Genomic DNA, 26,234 nt, shown 5'->3' with positions numbered 1-26,234 from the left:
AATTGGTAATTTAACATGCAACTGTGTCATTCTTTTTCCTTCCCAATTTCTGAGCCCTTTTGCAGAGATATGACTGTTGCCAGCTTGTATCATCAGCAGATAAACAAATAAACAAAGGTGCCAGAGTTAACAAGCAGCCTACTAAACTGCACTTGAGCTATGTGTTTAGGTTGTAATTATGTATCAGTGACAGAGGGGAAAAATAACCCTGTGTAGTGAGCCCAATCTGAAATACAAAGGAGAGGGGAGGGGTAAAAATAAACAGCCCAAACCAATGGAAGAGACAGGCTCTGGGAGGCCTCACCCGCACTCGTCACCATTCAGCACTTCTATCGCAGCACCGCTCTTTGCTCCCAGAGCAATGTGCACACGGAGGGAGGCAGCTCTTGGCTTCGTACTGGTTAGAGGAGAGGGAAAGCTGCCCCTACAGCAATGAGAGCGGAGGGCAGGCTGCAGAGCAGCCCTTGGCCAGGCAGCCCACCACAGGAGCGGGGACAGCTGCTCTCAGGCTCACTGCCCATTCACCGTGCAATCTCGGGCACTTATCTCTGTGTTTTGCTTCCCTTATCAACAAGACAGGCACAGGTCAGCACTTGCTAACATAAGAATACACAGTTGGAACAAACTGGATTAAAAAAAAATCATATTGCTTCAGAAAAATAATGTTGAGCTTTGTGAAACTGGCAATGCTAAAGTGGAAAGCATTAGACAGTTAGTAAGCCTTTGTTGTTTGCGTAATAACCACACATGTCACTACTTCAGAGCCTTCTGACCTTGCGGTAGGAAAGTCACAAACATGTTTTGACTTCTGGGAGTGACACAGGCGCTGCAGAACGGTGGCTGGAAGCCATAGCCCCGAACACAGCTGCTTTCCCCCACGGCAGCACCAGGCTTCGTTCCCCAGGTTCTCCTCCTTCCTACTGCCATCCCCCTCCAGACCCCTTATCAGACCTCATAAGTGGAGGAAAGAAGCTAATGCCGCTTCTATACACTGAGATCATTTAGAGTTACTCAAGCTGACTCACTTCCTATGAATCTAAAATGTGTTACTCAAGTGACAGCTTCAAGACTGCAGGTCTTGCTATCTTCTGATGATTGCCCGGGGATCCCATGATCAGGGTTTATTTGCACAAGCTATTCACCAACCTGACAAATCCTTCTCGCAGATCTCTTCATTTCTTTCCTCCATTTGATTGTCTTCTTCAGCCTCTCCTTCCCTACAAAGTCTTTTCTCTTTTCTCCCATTTTTCCAGTGAGAAGAACACTTGATAACTCTTCCTAGATGACTTTCTTCCTTCTTCTCTCTCCACCCTCTCCAAGGCTTTCTTCCCTTATCTCCCTTTCCTCATTTCTGCATCAACTCGATCCCCACTGCAAGCCTCAGATGCAGTTCCTAGAATTACCCAGGAGAAGAATCAGGCCCCTTTGTCTGCCTGCAGAGGAGGGAGTCCAGCAGCTGCAGAATGTGCAAACAGCGCATTCTTGTCTGTGCCCTTTGCTCGGCTCGCTCTTACATCTGGGCTCCAGAGCCGGCTGAAAAGGATCAGATCCCTGTCAGCTCCACACGGCTCCGAGCGTCCTTGGGACACCCCAGCTGGAGAGCAGCTATGAAATTAGTCATCGGGCACTCCAAAACTAGAAAAAAAATACACTAGTAAAGGAAACTACTTATAAATAATGTTGTGGTTTGTCTTTGAAGAAGTAAGGGATGCTGCAAAGGATGTTAAAGATAAATTTTGGAATACAGATGCATAAGCAAGTTTCACAGGTAAAACACAAACATAAACAAGTTGTTTAAATCTTCAGTGTTTCACTGCATTCATGGAAGGCTGCAAACACACTCAATACACCTGACAAGCTGTCTGTCCTGCAACACCTCAAGTGCAAACAAACGTGAAAGCAAAACCTTCACTGGAGGGAGATTGCATATAACATTTCCTTACACCTGTGAAATGAAAAAGTCCTCTCCTCAAGCACCAAAATGGGCATGAGGCTCTCATTCTATGCATGTGCTTCCAGGATTATTACACGAGGCTACCATCTCAGCATTAACCCAAGAAAAGGGGAAAATAGGAACAAGTCAATACATTAAGAAGTCTACAGAGAAATAGATCAATAGATGGCCTGTGAGGACTGGGCATGTACATGTATGTAAGAACACACACGGCCTATTTTATTTGTAACAACACGGTACATTCACTGCCTGTATAAATGCCTTACTTCAGTTTGTGCTGGACAAACAGTAGACATCAGACTATCCTCAGAAGAAAGGGGCCTTTCACAGCTCAGTTTCCAAAGTACTTCTGTCCCTGGAACGGCTCAGTTAACACTGTACCTTCTAAACAAATCAAGATCTCCCTGTGAGGGCTATTTCATGCATTGGCCTGATTCTGAGCGTGGAAGCCTGACCAAACCAGGCTGCGTAATGAGCAAAGGCTGCACAACCAGACCCAACAGTACACGTGGCCAGGTGCACCCTTAGCCTCTGCTCCTCACATTCTGTCTTTCAGAGCACTAATGAAGTTTCTCTCTTATACACTACAACACCAAGTGATTAAGGCATCTTCACTCCTCCCACCTCCTGCCCCTGATTGCTCAGACACTTCTTCCAATCTACAAACAGAATTCTGAGCTGAATAGCTGCAATTGTTTTTTCCACATCAATCAAATAAATATGAACAAAAGGAAGGGAAAGCACACAGAAGAAAAAGCAATACTTTCGAAGACAGTAAAGAGCTACAAGACACGACTCACATCTTTCCCCTGAGATGCTGTATGCAGCAGGCATTTGAGCTTACACCAGGTTGCCAGGACCTGCTCAGCTCCTGCTGCAAACGATGCCGGCAGAGGCCTGGCTGCCATTCCTTACAGGACAGGCATAAGGGCTGTGCCAGAAGGCCTCATGCCCTCACCTTCCCACCTCCCCCACTTCCCAGCAGCCACTTTGAATTCACAGAGCCTGCCTCCAGCTGTCAGGATGCTCCAAGCCGAGGTCGGTGTACACGAGGTGCTGATGCATCCCGAGCAAGAAGCGGGGAGCACCAACAAGCCTTGTGCAATGCACCAGGCTTTTCTCTGCTAGCAGAAGATGTATTTCTGGTGCAAAAATTCAGTATAAGTTCAGGCAGAACACCTAAGGCCTGCGGAGCTTTGCTCCAACAGACACATGACACTGCTGCTGCGGTGGCTGTCCTGGAGTCCAGCACCGCCAGGGAGATGCAGCAGCCAACTCTGCTGGTCCTGAGTTCACATACCTAGAAGGAACTTATTCCTGAAGATAACAGCTTTGTACCCTGGTATGAGTTGTTAGCATGAGGAATTATACAAAAGTTACCGACAGCTCCAGAAAGCAATGTAAGAAGGTGGTAACTTTTACAAGTTTCCCAGAGACACGCACATTCAGTGCAGCAAGCGACGGACCTCAAAGCCGCTGTGCCTGCTGCTGGATGACACGTGGCACTGAGTGCCCTCCCAAAATGCAAACAAAACAAACAAACAAATCAAATAATCCAAACCAACTTTTTCCTCAAGGGACTCAGACCATCACATTCAGATCTGCTTCACCCATCTCATCCTTTCTAATTCTTGTGTTCTTGCAGCAGAGATGTGGCAGAACAAAAAGTACTTCTAACAGAACTTCATCCCAAATCCCTCAAGCTGCAACCAGACAACCCAGCAGCTCAGCTGCAACACAGATTCAAACACATGCTACCAAGGTTGACAACTCAGCACAGAGCCTGGGCAGTATCCAGTCCAACCAGGATGGTTCCTCCATAAAGCTTTATCAGCACTGGTTTTCTGCTTGACCATGGGCCAAATCCTAATCCCGAGGTGCCCACAGGGTTGACCGACCACAGCTGGCAGCCCTATGGCTGCACAGACACCTTGGGATTCTGACATGAGCTAACGGCACACTGTACCGCGTCAGAGAGCCAGGAAAGACAAGTAAGCGTCTACCAAGTTTTCACAAGTCTGAAGCTTGGAAATGCTTTACAAAGAACCTCGAAGACGCCTGCTAAAGCACTGCAGGCCCAGCAAGGCAAAGAAAACAACTTGGACTTGGTGTACAGACCTGCAGGCAACACAATTTTGGCATCGTTCTGTATGTGCAGCGGGCAATACCCATTATATTACCCATATAATACCCATATATAAAATCCATTACAGGAACAGGGAATCAGCTCTCGTTCTCTGCGGAGGGAGATAGAAAGCTTTGTGTTTAGGCACTGGCGTGCCAAGAACCTTGATAAGTGATGACATTTCACTTACAACTTTCTTTCCACTTTTTAGGCAACTTAATGAGCTGTCTGGCCTGAAAAATTAGAAAATGAAAATATTTGAGTTACGCAAATCACAGACGTGGTGATGTGCTTAATCATCTAGGAAGGGGTCATTTATCTCTCAGAACACGTCGCCTTAAGAAACACCAAAGGGACCTTAACATAAGAACGGCTGATAAATTCCTAACGAGCGGCCGATAACTCCCAAAGGCTGAGCACACGTGCCTGCGAACCCGAGCGCTTTACCATCCGGCTCGGCTCTGAGAGCCGCGACCAGAGAACCGCAGCGGCCGCCGGGGCCGCTCTGCCGGCGGAGCTGCAGCCTCGCGCAGCGCGGGGCGGCCGCACGAGGACGGGCGCTCCGCAGCGCAGCGCCGCGTGCCAGCAGGAGCCCCACGCTCCTCACCTCGGCGGCTGCGCCGCGGCGCGGGCTGCGAGTCCCCAGAAGCCGCGCGAGCGACAGCAGCTTGCCGGGTGCGCTCGGTCCGCTTATCCCCGCTGCCCACGAGGCTCGCTTTGGCAGCGAGCTTTTCGCGTCTCGCGGCCAGTACCCGCGCAAAGCTCCTTCAGAAGAGAAGAGAAGAGAAGAGAGCACGCAAGCGAGCCGCAGGCTGAGCAGCGCCGCCCGCGAGGGCTTCGGCGGGGCCGTGCCCGGACCCCTCCGGGCCCCATCCCCATCTCGCCGGGGCTGCCCTGCCCTGCCCTGCCCGTCCCGGCCGCGCCCCCCGCACCTGGCCGCCGCCCCTCCCCGCCGCCCGCGCTCACCCGCTGATGGAGGCGGCCGCTGGCGGTGGCGGCGGCCGTGGCAGCGCTGTGCCGCAGCTCCGCCGCCTGTCCCGGCCGCAGCAGGCTCCGCGTGAAGCGCCGCGTCCGCTCGCCGGCCATGGGCGCCGGCACCCCGCGCTGCTGCCGCCGCTCCCCGCCCGGGCCGAGGCGCCGTCAGGAAGCGGAACTGGGGTGCCCCGCTCCCGCCCGAGCCCTCCTCCCCGCTCGCCCGCTCGAGGCGCGCTCCCCCCGAGCGCCGCGGGGCGGCCTCCCCCGGCCCTCCCCGGGCCATGCGCTCCGCGAGGAGCGGCCCCGCACAGTCCCCGGGAGCGGCGAGGGGCGGCGGCGGCTCCCGGAGCCGCAGCCGGGATGACTGACGCCTCGACACGCAGCTGTGGTGCGGGATTGCCGAGGGCCCCGCTGGAATTCCTTCGCACGAGGTGCTTCAACTTTCCTCATGGTGCAGAACTGTCGGATAGAGCGGGCAAGGAAGCGCTGGGGAGCGACCTCACAGTTGGGGTCCATCGGTCCGCGTTGGACCGGTCTGACACAGATTCTGGGCAACCCCAGCTATAATCCCTGAATAGGCACTGATGGTGCTCAGGTGGGAGCAGGGCTGTTGCTGCACACCGCTGCTAGCACGGGGTCCCTCGTCAGTACATAGCACCAAACGATGTGGCCCTGGAGCACGGGACTTGTGTTTTGGCTTGGGGACAAACCTTTCCTCCCGTTGTTACAACACTGAGTTTTGAAAAACTAAGAATTTACTCATCCTCTCTTTAAAACAATGCAAAAGCAAGCAAGAACCGCACTGCCTTTTCCCACTTTCCATATCCGTGACCTAGCTGACGTGAAGCCAAGAGAAATGCAGCAGCGCAGCGCCCACTGGCCACCCCGTCTTGCCCCCAGTGTCCTGAAGCCACCCAGTGCAGCAGGGCTGGCACTACGGCATTCACAGCCGAGGTCAGGGCTTCCCCAGCGAGGGGAATCGTCTGAAGTGCAGTAAGTGCGCCGGTAATGGCTTACAGCAAGTAAAGATACCGTTCTACATGTTCCTATCATTCACTGGTGTTGCCTTCAAATATTTTGGAGATAATCCTTGTTTGAAAGCTGAGAAATGTTTGTCAGAAAAAGTGACACAAAGATGGAGAAAGGAGAATCGTTCACTTTGCAAACAATCCAGGTCAGGCTCAGTACGGGAAGCTGCAGCTTGATGTTGCAAAGAGGAAGAAAAGGAAGAGCAGCCCTAGTGACTCTAAGGAAGCATTCTGCCTCAACATGAAGCTGTACTTTGCGACACGCTTCATTGCAATTTGATGCAGACAGCAAAGGAAACACACATTGCATGTGTGAAAAAGAATTGTCATGAAAGTTAACCACAGCTTTCATTCAGTATGTGCATGCAAACTTGGAAAATGATTTTAAGAAAATGAGAACCGAGGCCCAGGGGCCTGAAGCTGTCCTGGCTTTGTGCAGAGCGCTTTGCTGCTCAGCTGTGGTCAGCCCCATGGTCAGGCAGCCCCAGCCCCCACCCCGCTGCTTCCCTGCATGGCTGTACACAGCACGCTGGGGGAGAGTGAGCACGCAGACACTTAGCGAGCAGCTGGCTGCTCACATCTAGGAAAGGACATCAAGGAATAAGAGAGAGCTGCTCCTGCACTGCAAACATTTTCCAGCCTGCAGGAAAGCAAGAAATATCCCCAAAGACTGAAATAACGAGCAGAAAGGCAACTGGATTAAACACAACATATATCTTTGATTATCATCCCCTTAAACATTCTGTGATAGTCTGAAGCTTTGTCAAAGATGAGCTGAGTCTGCCTCTGAAGCTGTCCTGCACAGCACAAAGCACAGGTGCCCAGGATTTTGCACGAATTTAACTGTTCACCAAATTATTTATTATGCCAAATTAATTCTTCTGCTTTGTCCCAGAGTTCCTCTGCAATTCAGAATATTTTTAATTCTCAGGTTTCAGTCAGTTGTTACACAGAAGCCTTTCCACTTGATTTCAGGCATCCCCTAGTGTGGTGCTGACAGGGCCATCAGCAGACGGGAGAGCACGCAAGCAGCAGAGCAGGCTCTGGTTGCTTAAGGATGAACATGCACAGGATCACAAGAATGAGGCAACTACCAAAAATGTACAAACAAACTGCTAAGAAAAAGCCACAGCAGCATATATAGCACATCTGTTAGTCGTCCACCCTGAAAAACCTGTCAGCCCCTAAACACGTAATTAGCATTAGTAAAGTAGCAGCAAGGGCAGAGTCACAGCTCTGGCTGTGCAGCAAGTCTTGTGCTGGAGATCTGGAGCTACAGAAAGAACACGTTCTTAAAATACAAATTGGAGCCAACTCCTACAACTGCTTATGACCGACCCTAGGAGTTGAATGACTGCAATTGTATCCTTGATGGAGAACAATTTCAGCATTACACGTAATGGCTGGCAGTATGTTTTTGGATTGAGTTTCCCACTTAGAACCACTTTGGGTCTTGAACATTTCCTCAGTGATGATGAATGTTTGGAACAATTTTATTTCAAAACCATTACTAATACCACACAAAGTCCTCAATGAACAGTCACATTAAGCAGTAACACTATTTAACTTTTGTCTCTTTTTTTAGCAACAGCACAAAAACGATTTTCCCTCACAGCTGTGTCTTAGTTAAAATGGAACAATAGTTCCACTTTCTCACAAGTACAACCATCGCCTCCCCCTGTGCTCATTTCCCGTGGGCACAGAGCAAAACAAAAAACACAGCAAAACTCCCCTTATGCCTGCCTGATGTACCCAGGCGCCAATACAGACATTTTCTTCATTGACAGAACACCTTCCTCCAGCTCCCCCCTCTCCCGTTACTGCTTACAGCCTTAGTGCTGCCCCGTGATCAGCACACACTGACTGCAAAGTGGAACTGGCTGCTCTGGGTTTTACTATCTGAGCTGCAAAGAAGCAATCACAGTATATAATCCACACTGACTTTCGTCTGGTCTTACAATTTCATCCTGTCTATGCGCGGTGAAATGGATTCTCCTGTTCAGTGGCATCCTGGAGCCATTAATTCATTAATTCTAAGAAGTCTCTGACTGCTGATGGGGCTGTTTGCTAAATTCCACATTTTGCAATCGCCATTACTATTGCTAGCACAAGAGAGTTAATGCTTTTAATGTGATTTTCAACTCAAGTGCCTTTTAAATTGGTCCAACAATTCAGAAACTTTTAAGACCTCACTGTTCACTTCCCATCTAGTTATAGCCACTCCATCCAACTTACTGCAAATGACAGCATTGCAATAACCCTCAAATCCCAGGCCAACATGCATCCTTTTTGTAAAGACTTACTACTATCAATAACATTGCTTGTAGAACACAAGTTGTGTTCTTGTTTTAGAGGCTCGCTGAGGTCAGAACATTTTCCCTTGATTATGGAATACCAGATCTGTCCTCTTATTTAATTACATTGTCATGTTGTAGTTATTGTACCTTTGTAGTCTTGAATAGAAGAGTTTCAGGAGAAAAGAAAAAAAATCTGTTTCATTAAAAGGAGGCCACAGTAATCAAGTGCAGAATATCTTTAATGAGAACAAAGATGCCTACATGTTTATGGCATCTCTGATAAGGACGTGCCGTCAGATCAGTGGTCTGAAAATGAGGATGTCATGGGGATCCGACCTCATCCGCACTTCTGAACTCTAGAGATACAAATACCCTCAACTCCAACCCCCAATTTTATTCTAGAAGGAATATTAATTCATCCAAATCAGTTGTTTTTGGGTAAGATGGCTTTGCATTGTGAATGGAATGAGGCACAAATTGTACGCAAAAATCAGGAGAAACGTCCTTATCTCTCCACTGAATCAAGAGTAGCAATCCCCCCTGGGAGCAAAAAGGAATTATTCTATTGAGGACTGCACAAACTTGCAATAATACAGCAAGCAAAATCACTTGCTACTTGAAGCTACAGACATAATACATCAACTACCCCAAGTCTATCTATAAGTGCCTCATGGGGCAGGTGGAACTATTTTAAAAGATAAAACTTACTACTGCAGGAGACAAACAAGGAAAGCGTAAAGAAATCCTTCCATTTACTTATTTATGTTATTTCCAATTATGCCTGGTGTACAAGAAGTAAAACGTGAGAAGCACTACCCATCTTCTGCAAGTGCTCTGGCACCCACAAGGCTACAGGCATCTTCAAATATAGGGTGTTGTTCATAAGTGTGCAGAAAACACAGGATTGGTGGTTACACATTTCACTCTGTGAGGCTCCTACCAGTTCTCTGGCATGGCAGTGCTGGGGAGCATGGCCCTTCAGAGTTTCATTCTTCACGTCCTTCCTCTGCTGTGTGCTGAAGTCCATTTTAGAAAGACTCAAAATTCTAACATGGAAGCTGCAGGGAACATCATGGGAAATCAATTTCAAGTCTATCTTGTTCGGTAGATGACGGACACGTTCTCAATTTTAAAATATTTCTCCATTATCATCCCTTCTACTAAATACACACAGCTGAAACACTCCAGTTGGTATGATAAAATTTAATTAATGATTTAATTGCAGCAGTTGTCAGTTGTCATGATGAGTGCATATCCATGTCATATTTAGCACTGAAATTGCATGTCTTTACAAACATGATGCCATAGCTGAAACAGGTTTACCATTGGAAGCAGGAGTTACACCTCCTCCGCACTGCACTTTAGAAGTGCTCATCACTGCAGCTATCTCTAGTTTTGAAAACAGGCAGGAAAATTAAACTAACAGAAGCCTAAGGTAATTCCATGTGATCAGTCTTCATTTAGGAATATTCAGAACACCTGGAGAATCATAAGAAGATCTCCACCCGCATATTTTTCACTATGCTGACATAGAATAATAAAAGCAAGATTAATTGTCTTCACGCCTATTAACTCTCACTTGCATGTCCCATACCTCCGTGGCATACATTCTTCTTCCCCAGTCGGCATATTTTACCATTTGTGGAAGTCAACCAGGTCAAGATCCTGACCTTTCCATTTTTAAATGCTATTTTTCCATGGTACTCTATACAAAGCGTACTTGGCATTGAGGACTGCATTCCAGGAGGCTTCTTCTTTTTCTTTTCTAAACACAGCCTGCTTGATTTTTCTACTGCCTGAAATGATTTGTAGGATGTGTCTCATGACCTCTAAATTTTATTTTGTAGCGCGTTTAGCCTGCTACCTCACAGGTACAAAATCTCAAGAATCAGAAGCTGCAGAAGAAGTGAACTGAGACCGCCAAAAGTGAATGGGTAATCCTCCTGCGTGAACCCTGGATGCTTTACCACTTTTTCCTTTTTACAAGCAGGTATTGCACAAATCTCTTCTCCTTTATGAAAATGCAGAGCACAGACCACAAGTTCTATGGTATAAAAATAAACAGCAAAACCAGCCAGGCTCTCTCTACGTCTCCCCAAATCTCCATTTGCAGAGGAAGGTGAATGGGGAACCCATCCCACAAGCTTGCTCAGCCTTAAGTACAGTGCAGAACTGCAGCAAACAGCCTCTCCCTTCACCACTGCTTCCCTCCCACTCTTTCCCATTGGAAAATCCCATGCAGCTGGAGGAACTGCCATCAGGACAAGCAAAGGCCTTTCCTCTGCTCCCCTGAGAGCAGGACTCCCTCATAGTGCCCCGCTGCGGCTGCAGCACACTGCACCAGCGCAGGCCCTGCTGGCCGTGGGGCTGAGCTGCAGCAAGCACCTCTGCATTCCATGCACAGCCCAGTCCCTACCTCCAAGCCAAGCTGCTGGCCCGTGAATCTCACTCCTCAGAGTGGAAATATGGCCACACAGTATGGTTTTGGGGGTAAACTTGGTTCCCTCTTTCTCCTCCTGCTTCTCACACCAGGTATCAGAAACTGCTGTTGTTTTTGCTGTGTGCATAATATCAACCACCAGCTGGGCGACCAAGGCTCCCCTCCGTTCACCACCAAAACCAAAGGGTTTCAGATGCCTCCCTCAGGCCCCGGGGAATCCAAGCTGGGTGCTGTGAGAACACCACTGCTTAAAAGGACTGGTTTGTGGCAAACCCTCGGAATAGTTCAGGAGAACAGATGGATGTAAGCTGGCCCTCCATAAAGCATCCAGAGATCTGGTTTTCCCCAGCTGATCAAATCTCACTGAGCGACTCCGGGGCCCACCCCATTTCCCATAAGAAACCTCAACAACTCTCAAGGATGCATTTGCAGGAGAAAGAGGGGAAAATATCCTCACTAAACATCGACATGCCATCATTACGGCAAGCACGCATCTCTCCCTTGAAATCCTGCTGTATGGGAGAAACTGCAGTGAACCGAGACTGCTCGTACTGAATGGTCACAAAGGAACTATAACTCTGCCTAGCAGCTGATTATTACCAATTGACGCAAGTAAAATCTAGAGTCTAGTGTAATTTTTGTCAGTTTAGAACCCGTCTCTGTGTCAGATTTGCTTGGATCATATAAATATTTTAAGTTTGTACATTTTTGAGCAAGCACTTGCTGTTTACAAGGAGCAACACTAGAACAGCAATATGATAATTTTTTATATAAATTTAGATACATCAAAAATGAAATGGAATTACTGTATTTTAAACAAAAATCTTTTTCATCTATCCAGCAACAGAGCCAATTTGAGGTCAAACACAGGTTATTAACTCATATGATACAAATGGGAGAATAAAATGTCTCCTTTCCAATGGATTTCTTGAATCTTTGGTGGGGGGGGGGGAGGGGGCCATGATAATATCTCCATATAGAAGTACCAATATAGTAACAGAGTATGAAAAATACTGATAATGCTAAGAAACAATTTGTTATAAAAAGAAAGCATGGACAACCACAATAGCTGCATACCTTCTAAAAGAGAAAGCAATCCACAGAGACCAACTAAAAGCCCCAAAATTAACTTCTGCAAACGTCAATCTATGTACAATAGTTCTGTCCCACAGACTGTGATAAAGGAAGATGCCAGCATCTTGCTCCTTTTCCTCTACTCATAAATAAAGACATTCAAGAAGATGAAATACGAAATAGTGTGCTTAGGGTAACTCTATCTGTTTAGTGTAACTAGAGAAGAGTGCTAAAAAATTATCTTGCAACGGTACTCTGAAGCAGTCATCAGATTCCTAGGGAGCTGCTGATTTTAGTTGATAATAATGACACAACACATTATTGAGAATGATCAAATCTTATTAAAGTTAATGGGACTAAATCCACTATTTCCATTGTGCTTCGGCAATCTCTGCATAAGCAAAAAGATTCAAATTGAAAATGTTTCTAATCTGAGGGACAAACTCTTTCCCAAGACATAGGCGTGTATTCTCATTCATCTCCTACAGAAGTTGAATTAATATGTGTGAAAGATGCGGCCGTAGCATTTAAGAGAAGCTTTTTATAATAATTACCACCTCCTTTAGTCTATAGAAGTGTTTTTCTGTAATTACCAACTCCTTTAGTCTATATGCTACCTTTTAAATTACCATCTGTGCAGTGGAGAGTACAGCCCCTCTCTCATTTCCCCAAGCGCAGAAAAACAAAGGCAGCCTTCACTGTTACTTCCTACAGTGAAAACAGCCATGCAGAATGATTTTGGCCCAGCTTTTACCCTGAGCACCCATGATAATAAGCTGCCTTGTTTTTTTTCCATATACTTAATACAACATTTATGATGAGCTGTGTTGGATGCTCCCAGCAGATTAAATCCCTGTGGCATCCAGATCCAAGGGAGTTTCCACTACAGCACCATTTTCTCTCAGTGGTTTATATGACAGCAGTCAGCTGGGAATGAGTCAGGGGTGGGGACTGTAGACATGGAAACAGAAATCAGATGCTTCCCTTCTACCCAAATCTGGAGGGCTAGTGGGGACTAGGAAACTAAAAATGCTTCGGAAATGCAGTCAGCAGGTGGAGTTCACGTAAGTGTAAAAGCAGACTAGATACTGAGAAGGTGCCATTTTCATAAACAGTTGTTCATAAAAGGTTGGACGTTATGACAGCTGAAGAAAGGTACATTAAAGTTGCAACGCTAAGAACACACTAAAAGCTAAAAGCATGCACATTACAGGCTGTGATACTGTATTCTCCGCTATTGGACACTGCAGGAACACACAAGGATACACTGTATGTGTTTCTCCTGCACCCCTGGGCTGGGTAACAGACACAAAGCTCTCAAAAACACCCTCTCTAGCATCAGCACCTGCCTGCGTAGTAAGCCTCCCATGTGGCCCCAGCTGTGCCCTGGGCCCATGACAGTGAGCCTGCAGCTCTGCTTTTCAGCTGCTCTGTCTTTCTTAAGGCTACTTCTTCAGTCTTTGGAATGTAAGCTATTTACTACCCACTCAATTATAAGATAGCATAGATCTGTGACACATAATAGCTTCTTTGAGATATAATAGCAAAAGCATTAGAGGCTAATATCAAGATTACTCTTATGACTGAACAATTATTTATCACTGATGGCACAGTAATAATTACAGTTCTCTGAATTCCTAGACTAAGATGCAGGGAGTCCTTGACTATACCCTTAAACGTTATTTGTATGTGGACCCCAACAGCTTAAAGCTTCTAGGCCCAACTTCTCATCATGCTATACTTACACAAAAGTAAAATGATGCATGCAAATCAGGCACAACAGCTGCCATAAACAAAAGCATGCATATTATCAGTCTCTGCCTTCTCTGTGTGCTCACTCTGTAAAGTCCCTCTTCAAAGCTCTACCCCAACCCAGATTTCACTTGGGGTGGTGGCACTTGATTTTTTTCCAGCTGATTACTCACAGGTGGGAGATGATCTCCGTTCCCATAAATGGTCTCCCACCCATAGTGTTAAGCTACAATTAGATGATTAAAAGAGAAAGAATATTAATAATTCATTAATACTAAAAATCCAATTCAGTTGTCATTTTTATTCCATTTCTCTTTCAAGTGGTGAACTTCAGATAATTTCCAAAATTTCTGAATATTATCTTCCTCATCAAAGCACTTGCAAGCCTTCAAATCACAGTGCCATCTACAGATGTTAACGCATAGGAGTAAAACAAAGACTGTGTCACCAGTGAAAATATTTATGACAATTAGACTGGGGACAACCCTCTTTACATTTTTTCCTGTTGCAGCAGACCAATCCATACCCAGCCTTTCCTACCAGTTGTGGACTGAGCTAGTGGTGACTTCATTGCACTCCATGCTCCCCAGGGTCTGTTCATGAGAATGTCACGTGGGAGCATGTTAAGAACACGGCTCACATCAGATGCACAAGACCTTGCTCTGGGAGGACAGAAAGTCTGCCACAGAAGAAAATTCCTTTGCCTGAATGCAAATATTATTTGACAAATCTATGCTTGCTCATGCAATCTGGGCTACACAGTGAGTCAAGAGAAGAAACAAGATGCTAAAAAAGCCCCACATGAGATATAAATGCCTCCCAACACAGGGCAGGTAAAGGTTCAGAATGGAAGCGGAGGTCTGGAGGGGAATGAGAGTCAGGTACAGGCTCTAATCAGTGATGTTACTATCCCAAGTAGCAAATGAAGGAGGTACAGCAATAGACAAAACAATCTTGTAGAACTGTTTTAAGGAGTAGCACCAAAGAACAAACAATACAAGTTTGTTATTTTCTTGTTAAGGTCAAAGTCTTTCTGTTTCACAGCGAAAATCTGAGCATGTGTCCTACCGAGAGCACTGTGTACCCTTTCTTCCAGCCAGTCGGTAGCTCACAATGCAGCGAGCGGGAATGCACAGAGGGGTGACAGCAGCCTGACACAGCCCAGCCACGCAGCCAGCACTGACCCTAATGGCACTTCCAACGATCAGGGGGCTCAGGGGGGCAGAGATACTGGGTTTCTATGCGTGGAAGTTTCTGTAAGTGGAAACACACTCTCGAGGATTTCTCTAATGAAAAAAAAGGCGTTCTGTTAAGAGATGATGGCAGCAGGATAACAAAAGACCTGGAGTGAGCCAACTTCTACTAACAATGGAGAATTCTGAATTATGATGGAAAGATCCCAAATATAAAACTCCCATACGCTTAAACGCAGGGGTGAGATCCTGTACTGCACCACCATGAGCATGTGTTCTGTTGGACAAAAATTTTCCACCATAATGTTTATATACCCGTGCAGTTACCCTGCCGGAGAGCTCCATCCAGTGTGCAGAGGCATGGCAGATGCCAGAGCTTATACGTGTTACAGTACTGCAAAATTTAGCTATTCCTGTATATGGGTTCTGAAAAATAAGGAATTTTAAATCAGAGCCAAAAAGTATACCCCCTTCCATGGACACTGTCATTATGTATATACAGGATGTTAACATTCAAGAGTTGTACATCTCTTGCCTACGAGCAACATAAATATTGGAGAGTTAAGTAATAACATATAGTAAGTCAGAGATAAACAGAAGCTTAAGTGCTCTTCCCACTTAATGTTTTGCAAATAAAAAATATCATATAATTTAAAATTTCACTTCACTACTTCCATGAGAGAAAAAGTCAGATTGGTTACAGTTTGGAACATGCTGCAATTCTTTATTTTGCATTAAATTCAGCATATCATTGGATACATTAGCCCTGTTGGTAATATCTTGCTGATGGCAACGTGACCTGTTCAATAACTTGTTTTCTTAGGTTTACACCCAATGTGTTATTTTCAAACAGAGGTATGGCTTCACCGAGGGACTGAGGAGCTCCTGCTGTGTACAGCGTAGCCCAAGGAATGGAAAACGTGGGTCTGAAATCACTCAGAATGGGGGAAAACTCCTGACCTACTCCTTTCTACACAAGGAATCCAATTGCAAAATACCAAAAGGCAGAACGGTTGAAGGAGGACATTTTAGGACAAGGAATTCTCAGCGTGCAGTGTGTGTGCTATGAGAAACAGAGGCATCATCAAGTAAAACAGGGGTGTCTGCAGGGGTTAGATGCCAGCAGTTTGGCAAGGTTTTCAGGATCACAGCTTTCCGCTTCAGTCACCTGAAGGCCATCAGTTTGCATTCTGAGTAGCAAATCCTTTTTTGGGAACTAGCTTTAAAATCCTGCTGTGATCAGACCTGGCTGGTGGCTATCAGCAAATCAAGGAAGAGCTGGCCTGGGTTTTATGGAGGTGCCAGATCCTGTTATCTCTTATTAACACCCAAACTGTTAGAGACTTCAAATCCTTTGCACACTGTTTTCAAGAGAAAAGGGAGGAAGGAAGCAATGGTCCGTAGTACCATGACTACCCTTTTCAGAACTGCAAGCACTAAAGCATTTATCTAGAGTCAGTGGCCTAGGAAGATGCATCCATCTTCTATGTCAGATTTGCTGCACGTCCCTACAGAAAGTGTAAGCCATTACCAAACAGCTTACCCACAAGCTTTGCCTCCTACATACCATTTCCAGATATTCTTTTCTTACACAGACTAAAATTTCTACCCATTCCCAAACTTAAATTCTCTCAGCTCTTCAGCAGAGGTTAAAATAACATATAATTTTGCCAGCAAATTGTGCTGGTTGAGCAATCTGGGCTGGGTGCAGGGCTGCCACAGGGGGGCAGGGGAAGTCCTACTGCCTTCAGAGCCCCCCATGACCCATGACCCGGCCCTGTCCCATACCTGGTTGTGACTGGGGCATTCCCAGAGGCACTGTGATTTTATACAGAAGTGTAGAAAGGAAGAAAAAAATAAGTAAAGAAGAAAACATTAATTTTAAGCTCTTTTTAGCTTCAAAATTTCCATGGTTCATAGAGTACATTTCTTACTTCAAATTCCACGGTTTGATCCAGTGATTGTCCTCCTTCACAGTCTTAAAAATGCTTTCCATATGTTATACATTCCTTTAATATATTTTCCATCTACATAATACATTGTCTATCCCATTTCTATTCAGTCATTTTGTTTAATCAGCAGGATTCTCTGATCCAGTAACTAATTTGTTAACATCCAACTCAAAGTCCCCTGTTATCTAGGAGTGCTCCTATTACTAAGAGTAATTTGCTAATATACTAGAGGTAGCACTGCAGATGCTGGTGTCTTTGCTTTTGCAATATTAATTAGTAAGAATCATATTCCAGAATGCTCTAGGTTACAGCTGCCCCAAAACACATGCTTATAATTTCCTCCTGGGTTGAAACTTCTCCAGCATAAATTATTTTCCTGTGATCCCAATCTGTATAAGTGTTCTGGTGCCGAGGACAGTCTGAAGTATATTGGATTGCATTTGTTTCAATTTAGCAGTCCCTGTTGATTAATAGCTCTTAACTCACCTCCTCATACAATTTCCTCCAAGTATTCAGATAATTCATCTTCCACTGCCAGCATTAAATAAAAGCATCATCTTCCCTTTAGAGAGTATCATGAAGGGGTTCCCGTGTCCCAGAACTAATACAGTATTTCACACTTTTGTCTCCTAGCTGTCCTTACCCAAGCCATCCATAGCTTAATGAACTTCTGATCCCAGATAATTGCTCTTCAGGAGCTTTTCATTCTCTAGACTATTCTGGGTAGAATGGATACTTAGAAGTTCTAACAAGAAAATAACTGCCTTACTCTAGTTTGATTATTGGTACCAAAACAAAGAGAGAACATCTTGGGGTTGGACATGGAAGCAGGCAGCAGGGTGTGGACTTTCCAAGCCTGTCCTGCCCTGGGCTGCCACAGCAATTCTGCAATCACATGAGGTCTCCCTTGGAGCACATGGTCCACAAATGATTTCCTTAATGTTACCCTGCAACTTATTGCCAGAAAGAAGCAACTTCTTAACATAACTTCTCAGCCAGGTACAGGTGCTGGCTTCAGTTACTTGAAGCAGTAAGGCTATGTGATGCATCTTGAGTGGGGTCAGTGTATGGGCTGAGCCAAACACAAATTAATAGCAAACCAGTCTAAGGGTGCGAGCAGTGGGTTTTGAGATGATGAGTTGGGCCTGCATGAAGTGCTGAACACCTTCCACCAGGGAATAGTAGTGCAGATAAGGAGCAGGGGAGGGTGGCAGCTCTCCATCCTCTCCAGCACAAAGGCAGACTGCTGAAGCCTCTTCAGGCTAAACCTCAAAATGCTTCTTCACTGTTTCTTTTCTGATGTCTATTATAAAAAGTATGGAAGCATATTCTCATTCTCCAACTAATGCTGAATGTGTAGGAACATAAATCAGCTCCAGATATAGCTCTACTATTTCAAAGGTCTTCACAAAAAGCAAGGCATTACCAATAGTGCTGTGGTGGATATGACATGTAAAACTTAGACACGGGACAAATTCCCATAGCTTAGGTTACTGAAGTGGTCCTGGAATGAGGGATTTTTTTAGTTCAAATGTAAAGGATAAAATAAACAAATCACTAAAGTACTTATGAGCTCCCTCCAGAGGATTGGTTGTTCCTGTAAGCTTCAACCTGGAGGTGGCTTAGAAGGCTGCTGAAGTCAGAGTGTTGCCATGGGAGCACGACACACCTGCTCAGGGTCCTCAGCTCCTGCTCAGATACATGGAACTGGAAGGCACAGCACCCTCTGGAATCCATTTATTAAGTTGCCATAGAAACTGAGACTATCTGGTTTGTTTTAAAAGCTAAACATCCCAAAGGAGTACACTAGGACAACTTCTGGGAGACTCTGAGCCTCTTCATATCCTTTGAGTAATAACAATCTCATTTTGAATATTAACTGATGTTCTAGGCTGATCCTGGGAATGTGTGATTGCCCCTAACAGCAGTGAGGACGAAGACCAGCTTGGTGAGTTGCAGACTGACATCTAAAGAGACTTTCAGAAACACAGGACATGAGTTACTGCCAGGCCCTGCCCCTGCCGTGGGGTCCGGTTGAACAACAACCACTTCAGAGTTCACCTTCTCATCAGCTGCTTCTGCCCCCATTAGCAAAAGAGAGCCTTGACTCAAAGGTGCACTCCAACCAGGTGCCATGTGCGTACAGTATGTAGGAAGGTGTACAGGACCACTCACCTGGTCATTCAAAAGTACACCATCAAGTACAACTACCTGCAGACACAGGTCCAGAGTGCCAAACCCATAGTTCTCCTTTCCATGTATACAGTCATCATCCTACGCATTTTCCTTCTGGAAACAGCACATACTCAAGCTCCAATCATTACACAGACCTATCAGCACAGCTAGCATACTTTCAACAGTTGTATTTGGCTGCTTCCCCATTTACCTACCCTATTTGTACAGGCAATTTGTATAGATGTTGGCAAGTCTTTTTATGGATCACAGATATCTTGCCTTATCCCAAAATTTACCGGTTATCTTCTCAGCACCCATTTTTTCAGATGTGCCACTATACTGGTTTTTGTCTTCTTGTCTCTCAAGCCAGCTCAGCACTAGGTCCCCAATCTCTACTAAAATTAATAAAACATAAGAGCTGTGTGCCTTGCCTTTGAGAATTCTGGCCTCACCTTTGCACAGCTTTTTGCAGAGATGCTGCTAACAGGGGCACATAGCAACTGACATTCCAGAAAAAGTGAAATTCCCAGCACCGGTATTGAGGCCTCCTAGTACAGAAGAACTGCTACCTTCTGCACATACTGTCTTTCTCAGTAGCTTAACAGAGCAAAATGTGCCTGAACTGTGACTGCCTAGTAACTGTTATCAAAGCTGATTTCATTAATCATTCTGCATAAATCCTGAGGACTTCACGAACATCTGAAAATAATATAACATTGAAAGAAAAAAATGGTCATGTTAGTGGCTGCAATCTGTTCATCTTGCTGTGCTCATCAAGCTTGTCAGCCATTATCAGAGCCTGCAACTCATTCTGAGTTTACACTATAGGAAACTTTCAAATATAGAAACGTCAAAATAGTATAGTACTCCCCTCCAAACAATGATTGCAGAAGTGCTGAAAAGGGGGAGTTTAAATTCTCTTAAAGCTCGTGCTTGGGCGGGGCTGGAGAGGGAAGAAGTTTGGTAGGAGATTGTAGTTCTTCAGAGCATCAGTAGGTTGCAGCAGAGCGTTAAATACAACCTGAACTGCGGGTGCTAAAGGACATGAGCACCACAGGATAATGCTGTGACACAATGCGCCAGAAGTCAACATGGCGATACATAGGTATCTGGGAGAATTTCACTGAACAGATTTGAACAAGAATGTGGTCTCAAAATAAACGGACGCCTAGAGCCTGTTACTTCTTAGGAAGAGATAAAGGGCACCAACACTAGTCTAAGAGTCTCTTCCTCAGCCAGTATCACAATGGAATGTCCTCACTAATTTGAGAAAATGTTTCCTTTAATTTCTGTGGTACCAGCTCTGCAGTTTGGTTTTGATTAAGGAAGGGGGATGTCAGGCTGGGATTCTTTCTTCCTTAGAGTGCCACAGTGGAATCCAACAATTTACAAGAGAAAGAAAACAAGAAACATGGAAGCAATAGACTAATCTGAGACAGTAGTTGTGTAAAATGGTGAACAACAGAGATAAAAGTAAATTTTGGCAATGGAGAAACAACATAATCTCATACTCCTATAATAAAGCCAACACATGGAATTGTTTCTCTCTTGATGATACATTTGGATATAAAAAAGAAACAGTTTTTCAATGAAAGCTCCCAGCAGTTATTAGTGGGGTCTCTGTTTCCTTCAATTGTTCTTCTTGCCTAATGTGATTGTAAATAATAACTCCACAGCTGTGTCTTCTGTAACCAATTGCGTCTGTATAGGTTCCTATATTTAGATTGCAAACAAGCATGTGCAAGAAGTAACAAAGAATGCTGCTTAGCCTTTAGCAAAATCATACAAAAGAGCTAATGAAGCTCACTCTAATAAGCTTTGCTGAATGTCCAGCTGTAAACCTTCATTTGTATTCTACAATGGGAATACTCAGTGCTGAGGAAAATGTTACCCTTCTTCTAAAGGTATCACATTACTCCCCTTCCAAAGTCTAATGCTTCAATGGGCAGCACAGATTTCTTCCAAACTGAAAGCAATGGCATTGTAAGAAATGATGCAGTGCAACTGGTCCAAGACAGATGCTTCTCCATGCAAAGAAATTTCAGCTGATAACAGTTTTACTGATCCTTCTAGACTGAGTCAAGCAGCAGATTACCTAAAAAAACAAACATAAGCATGTTGCCAACTGCGTGCTGGACTGCATCAGAAGAGATGTGACAGCCAATTGTCCCCATCTACTCTGTCCTTGTGAGGCCCCATCTGGAGTTCGGCATCCAGGCATGGGGCCCCAGAACAAGAAAGATGTGGAGCTGTTGGTGCAGGTCCAGAGGAGGGCCACAAGGATGACAAGAGGGCTGGAGCACATCTACTATGAAGACAGGCTGGGGGAGCTGGGCTTGTTCAACCTGGAGAAGAGAAGGCTTTGGAGAGACCTCATTACAGCTTTCCAGTATTTAAAAGGAGCTTATAAACAGGAGGGAAATCACTTTTTACGTGTGTATATAGTGATAGGACAAGGTGGGACAGTTTTAAAATACAAGAGGAGAGATTTAGATCAGCAGACAGCGGGTTCATGCCCTGGCACAATAAAAAGTGTTATCTGGAGCAGCTGCACTATCCAAGAGTTTATACAACAGTGTCACAGCACGGACACCTGCCTAGAAGTCAGACAAACAGAGAAAATCAGGCACAAATGAATTGCAACTGTCCATTACCAACATTTTTATTCCTGATAGAGCACAGGACCAGAAGGTGCTAAAGGGATGAAGGCAGAACTGATAGCTGAACTTCCTTCCTCCAGCAGCTCCAGGGAGCAGCTGTCAGACACAGAACATCTGTTGCTAACAACTGTGTGACAATATTAGGGTGTGTTTACTTTGCAGCATGGAAAGTAGACATCTCACAGTTAGCTAGACTGGTTACCTGCAGCTGGCTGGTTAAGGCTACCAGCATTCAGTTAAACACATTGATAAAATGAACCAAGTTTTGTGGAGGGCCACTAAAACCATCAGGGAGCTGCGTACTTTCTTTCTGTATTTTCTGGGGCTGAATACTGAATACGGACCATCTTGTGGAACAAGAGGGCCAGATTTTTGCTCAGATATTTGGAACATTTGCCCAGACTAACATAAATTGCTCAAGCTGGATTTTTGAGTGGAGAAGTTAAGATGTAAAACTTGTGCATTTCCTGTATCAGTAACGCTTCTTGCAAAGGACATTCCTGGCCAAGAGCCTGCCCTGGGCCTATTAAAGGCTGAGGCAACGTGGAGAACATGACAAACTCCTTAAGTACGCTGAGACTGTAGGAGTTCGATATGCTATCCTCCATCTAAGAGTTTTTCCAATAGCACATAATGGGAGTTGGAAAAGGGCCTCAGCAGACAAAACAGAGAATATGAAAAACTAGTAACATACTTCCCTGGGCAGATCAACAGTTTCTATAGCAAAAAGGTGAACCCTCACAGTCCAAAGAGGCTTGTATTAGCAGTTGATTTGAAAGAATGAGTAAAAATGTAAAACCACTCATGTAAATAATGTACCAGGCAAATAAACCTTCAGGGAAATGTCTAGTTACTCTCTTTTAAACCCAGAGAATACTTTCATTAGGCCTTCTGTGCTAACTGCTAAGAGAATTAATATGGAATATCTGATGGAACATTTGGAAAATGCGAGCTCTCCAAAACCAGAATTTTCCTCTTAAATAACAGCCTGGTGGAAAGAACAACCACACAAGAAAGAAAGGTTCCGGCTCCTCTCTGTTTGGATCATGTCTTGCACACAGAATCACAGAATAGACCAAGTGAGAAAGGACCCACAAGGATCCTCTAATCGAACACCTGCTCCACACAGGACCACCCAAATCCAATGTCTGAGAGCAGTGTCCCAACACTCCTTGAACTCCAGCAGCTCAGGGCTGTGCCCACCCCTCTGTGGTGCAGAACCTCTCCCTGACCCCCACCTGGCCCTCCCCTGATACAGCTCCATGCCATTCCCTCAGGCCTTGTTGCCTTTCCCAAGCTCTGAGGAAAAGGGAAGGACTGGTACTGTTGTCCTCTGAGCTGCTGGCACTGGGAGAACAGGAGGAGTCCAGAAGACAGCCCTGACCATTCTGCGGCCTCCAGGCAGTGTCAGAGAAGGTACAGAGAGGCAGCTGCTCCTCTGAAGAAGCAGGAGACTTTGGCTTGGACAAGAAGAAGGGCTGAAGTGCAGCATGAAGGTCTATTCCAGTTGTTCCATTAGGACTTTTTTCAAGATAGGACAATAAACAATTTAAAAGGACAATACAAAATAACAATAATATAAAACCAGTAAGTGCCTCTCCGTTTTTGGTACTTTAGAGTCTGCATGGGGACTCCCGTGTCCCCTCCTGCTCTCCGCAGTGGGAACGACTGCCCCATGGGATGAGGCCCAGCCCATGCATCAGGGCTGCGGAAGGGCCCGGGCACATGGCAGGCTACGTGCACAGCCTTTGCTCAGCGCTGGGCACAGAAAGCAGAGGAGGGACGGAGGGCAGCAGAGGTGCCCTCTCCTCTCACTGCAGAGCAACACCGAGGGATGCGAGAGGCCTCAGCGGCACCCAGAAGCTGGTGCGGAGGGTGCTGTCTCTCTGCTGCTCCCATGGCGGCTGCAACTGCTCGTAAGGACTGCTCCCATCACAGCCTCCGCCTGGCACAGAGCCACGGCCTGGCCTGGGGCAGTGCAGAACCCAGCACTTGCTCTGCAACTTGCACAATTTCCCTTACCAGGTGGATGCTCTTGTGTCTGTGACATGACAGCATAACATGATTAAGATCAAGGGCAGATTAGATGGTCCATTTCCATAAGAAATGGGAGTAAAACCTGCTCTCTTCTGCAAGAGGACTGCAGCTGGTGAAAGGTGGCAGGGAACAGGGTATGGGGAACTGACACTGTCAAATATTCACAGTTGTGGTCAAGCACATTTTGATACCAGAATGTAACCAAAATGCGTTTTTGTAAAAGGAAGCTATAATGCTAACAGCGAGCTTTATAGAGTCTATCTCCCCTGCTGGAACTGTTTTATTTTGGGTAGATAATAAAATGGTCACTGAGCCAAAGAGCTGTAAAAAAAGACTGTGAAGAGGAGGAAAGCCAGGGAAGGAAAACTCTTTTTAAAGAACACGTTAAAGGAGTCTGTTTCACTCTCATGCAAAATTATGGCAACATTTTAAAAACCCAGTTTGCTGTAAGGCCTTCATCTGAAATCGTCGCATACTTGAACTTCAACAGCCACAAACAAGGTAGGGAAAGTAGAGGAGCAATATATCTGAATGTCGGTAAAGTACTCGCTTCTTGTTAACATAGCAGTATTTGTGTTATTTCTCTAGATTTAAAGTAGACAGAAAGATCAGCTTGCCCCCCTTTTAATTTATTTTTATAGATTCTTAATAAAGCTACACTTATTAACATAATTTCACTTTGAATGTTGTCTAACCTATATTTTAAACTTGGAGTAAAATTAGCACCAATCAATAGAGTAAATTAAATGCAATGTAAAGCTGAAAAGCACTCCCTTTCATTATGAAGTGCAAAAAATAGGAATATTAATAAAGTGACTACAAGAGATGAAAGAGTCTTATTCCGTCTCTTTCAAAAATAAATGATTTATTCAAGATGTGCGTGTTTTCAAGTTGCATGGTTTCCCTTGATGAATATTCCAGTATGTTTCTCAAAATCTTAGTTTAGTGAGTATGACAAGATGATCACACACTTAGTATGGTGAGGAAGAATGCCAAGACTGTAGCTGGAGAGACCAGATTCGTAATATGGTAGGAACAGTCTGGGAATTCCTAATTTCTCTCTTATTTGTTGGCAGCCAAGACTAGATTTCCAACAGAAAAGATCTTCTATCCAGAATTAAAACAACTCTACCACAGCTTCAAACTGAAAACATATCAGTGGTCAATAAATGCAGTAGCAATTCTTAAAAGTCTCCTTGGTACCCACAAACACCTTTCAGGAACATGAGCTCATTGACGTTTAACAAATAATGCAACAAGGAACACAACCACCAAAGTTTGGGGACCTGTGCTGGCCCCAAGTCTCTCAGGAGAGAGACACAGCTGGTAGGTGAAGAGGAAACTGCACGCTGGCAGACAAGGAAATGAAAATGGGGAGTCAGATCCAGAACAGCACAGCTCAGAAGAGAGGCCTCAGAAACATGAAACAGATAGTGGCCATTAAAATATCAGACAAGAAAAAGAGAGTCAACACAGTGGATTAACAGCAAAACCAGTGAACCTCATCTTACCTTGAGCTTCAGAAACCACTTGGGGTGACAGCAATCTACCCTAGCAGTTTACTACCAACAACAGCAATACCAGAATCAGCACTACATTACAGTTTGGACCGTGGAACACTGAAATAAATCATAAATGCCTGTAAGCAAAAGTTATCCAAAGAAGATGCTACAGTCTTCTAGCTACTGACAGCTTCTCCCCTATACCAGCACAAAGTTTCTCACAATGGGCTCCTTACTGCAAAGTGACCTTCAGATTGAAGCAAAATAAGTAACATCCAATAGGTCAGATACTGCTCTGTACGTAATCAAAAAAACCTCTATAAAAATAGATGTATGGGGAAATGTGTTTCTCTAGAAACAACAGAATTACTAAAACTTTTGGTACTGTAGGAAGTGTTGAATTCCCTCTTACTAATTGTAGATTTCAAATAAAGTGACATCTGCAGTCTAAAAGTTTAAGTCTACAAAATTACACATGTGGGAATTGAAAGCCACAGATCTTGTTTTAAATAGTTACATGAATGTCAGGTATATATCAGTAGCTGGCATGCAAATATTTCTAAAAAAATTGATAAAACAAACTTCACACTGTAACCAAATAGGACAAAATTCATACAAAATCCATTGGAGTACCTGATTCAGAACAGCAGGGGGTAAGTGCATGCTTGTTAGAGAGCTGTTTCATTGTGTGCTCTAAGGATACGTGCAGACAGGCTGAATGATAAAAAAATGTGATTTAAGAAGTTGCAGGAGCTGAGCTTTCCAAATGCTCCTCCAGTTCCCACTGAAGTCATCGCCCTACCACCTGGCTGGGAAACAGGCTCTTAAATACTTTAGAGATAAGAGTGGAGAAAGGAAGAGGTGCAAAAGCAAGGCACGAGGATCCTGATTCAGTTCAAAAGGAGAAGGATGCTACGGATGCTAAATGCCTGTGTGAATCTAAGGAGAAGCAGGATGGGTTCATTTTGCTTTGGCCCCATGTATCTATTCTTCTGCCCATTTTAATAAATATTGATAAGATCATGTAATTCTTTTCAGCCAAGTTTTCCTCCTGACTAAAAGATCTGTCT

At 44.9% G+C, this 26,234-nt stretch overlaps 1 protein-coding gene across 3 annotated transcripts in view; it reads right to left on the bottom strand.

Moving 5' to 3' along the window:
• Positions 1-26,234, bottom strand: part of DOCK10 (dedicator of cytokinesis 10) — a 216,482-nt gene that overhangs the window by 138,514 nt on the left and 51,734 nt on the right. The window contains exon 1 of one of the 3 annotated variants that reach the window (XM_021394708.1): positions 5,046-5,183. The exons of 1 other annotated variant lie outside the window; for it this stretch is intronic. In XM_021394708.1, the coding sequence (XP_021250383.1) occupies positions 5,046-5,165 (120 nt within the window). In that variant the 5' untranslated portion in view covers positions 5,166-5,183. Of the gene's footprint in view, positions 1-5,045; positions 5,184-26,234 lie in introns of those variants that run through there. One more of the 3 variants, XM_021394709.1, reaches the window with a different exon arrangement.

Source organism: Numida meleagris, chromosome 4 (assembly GCF_002078875.1).
Source record: "Numida meleagris isolate 19003 breed g44 Domestic line chromosome 4, NumMel1.0, whole genome shotgun sequence".
NCBI lineage: Eukaryota > Metazoa > Chordata > Aves > Galliformes > Numididae > Numida > Numida meleagris.
The sequence above is the reverse complement of the archived record's forward strand: the minus strand, read 5'-3'. Positions and strand labels throughout refer to the sequence as shown.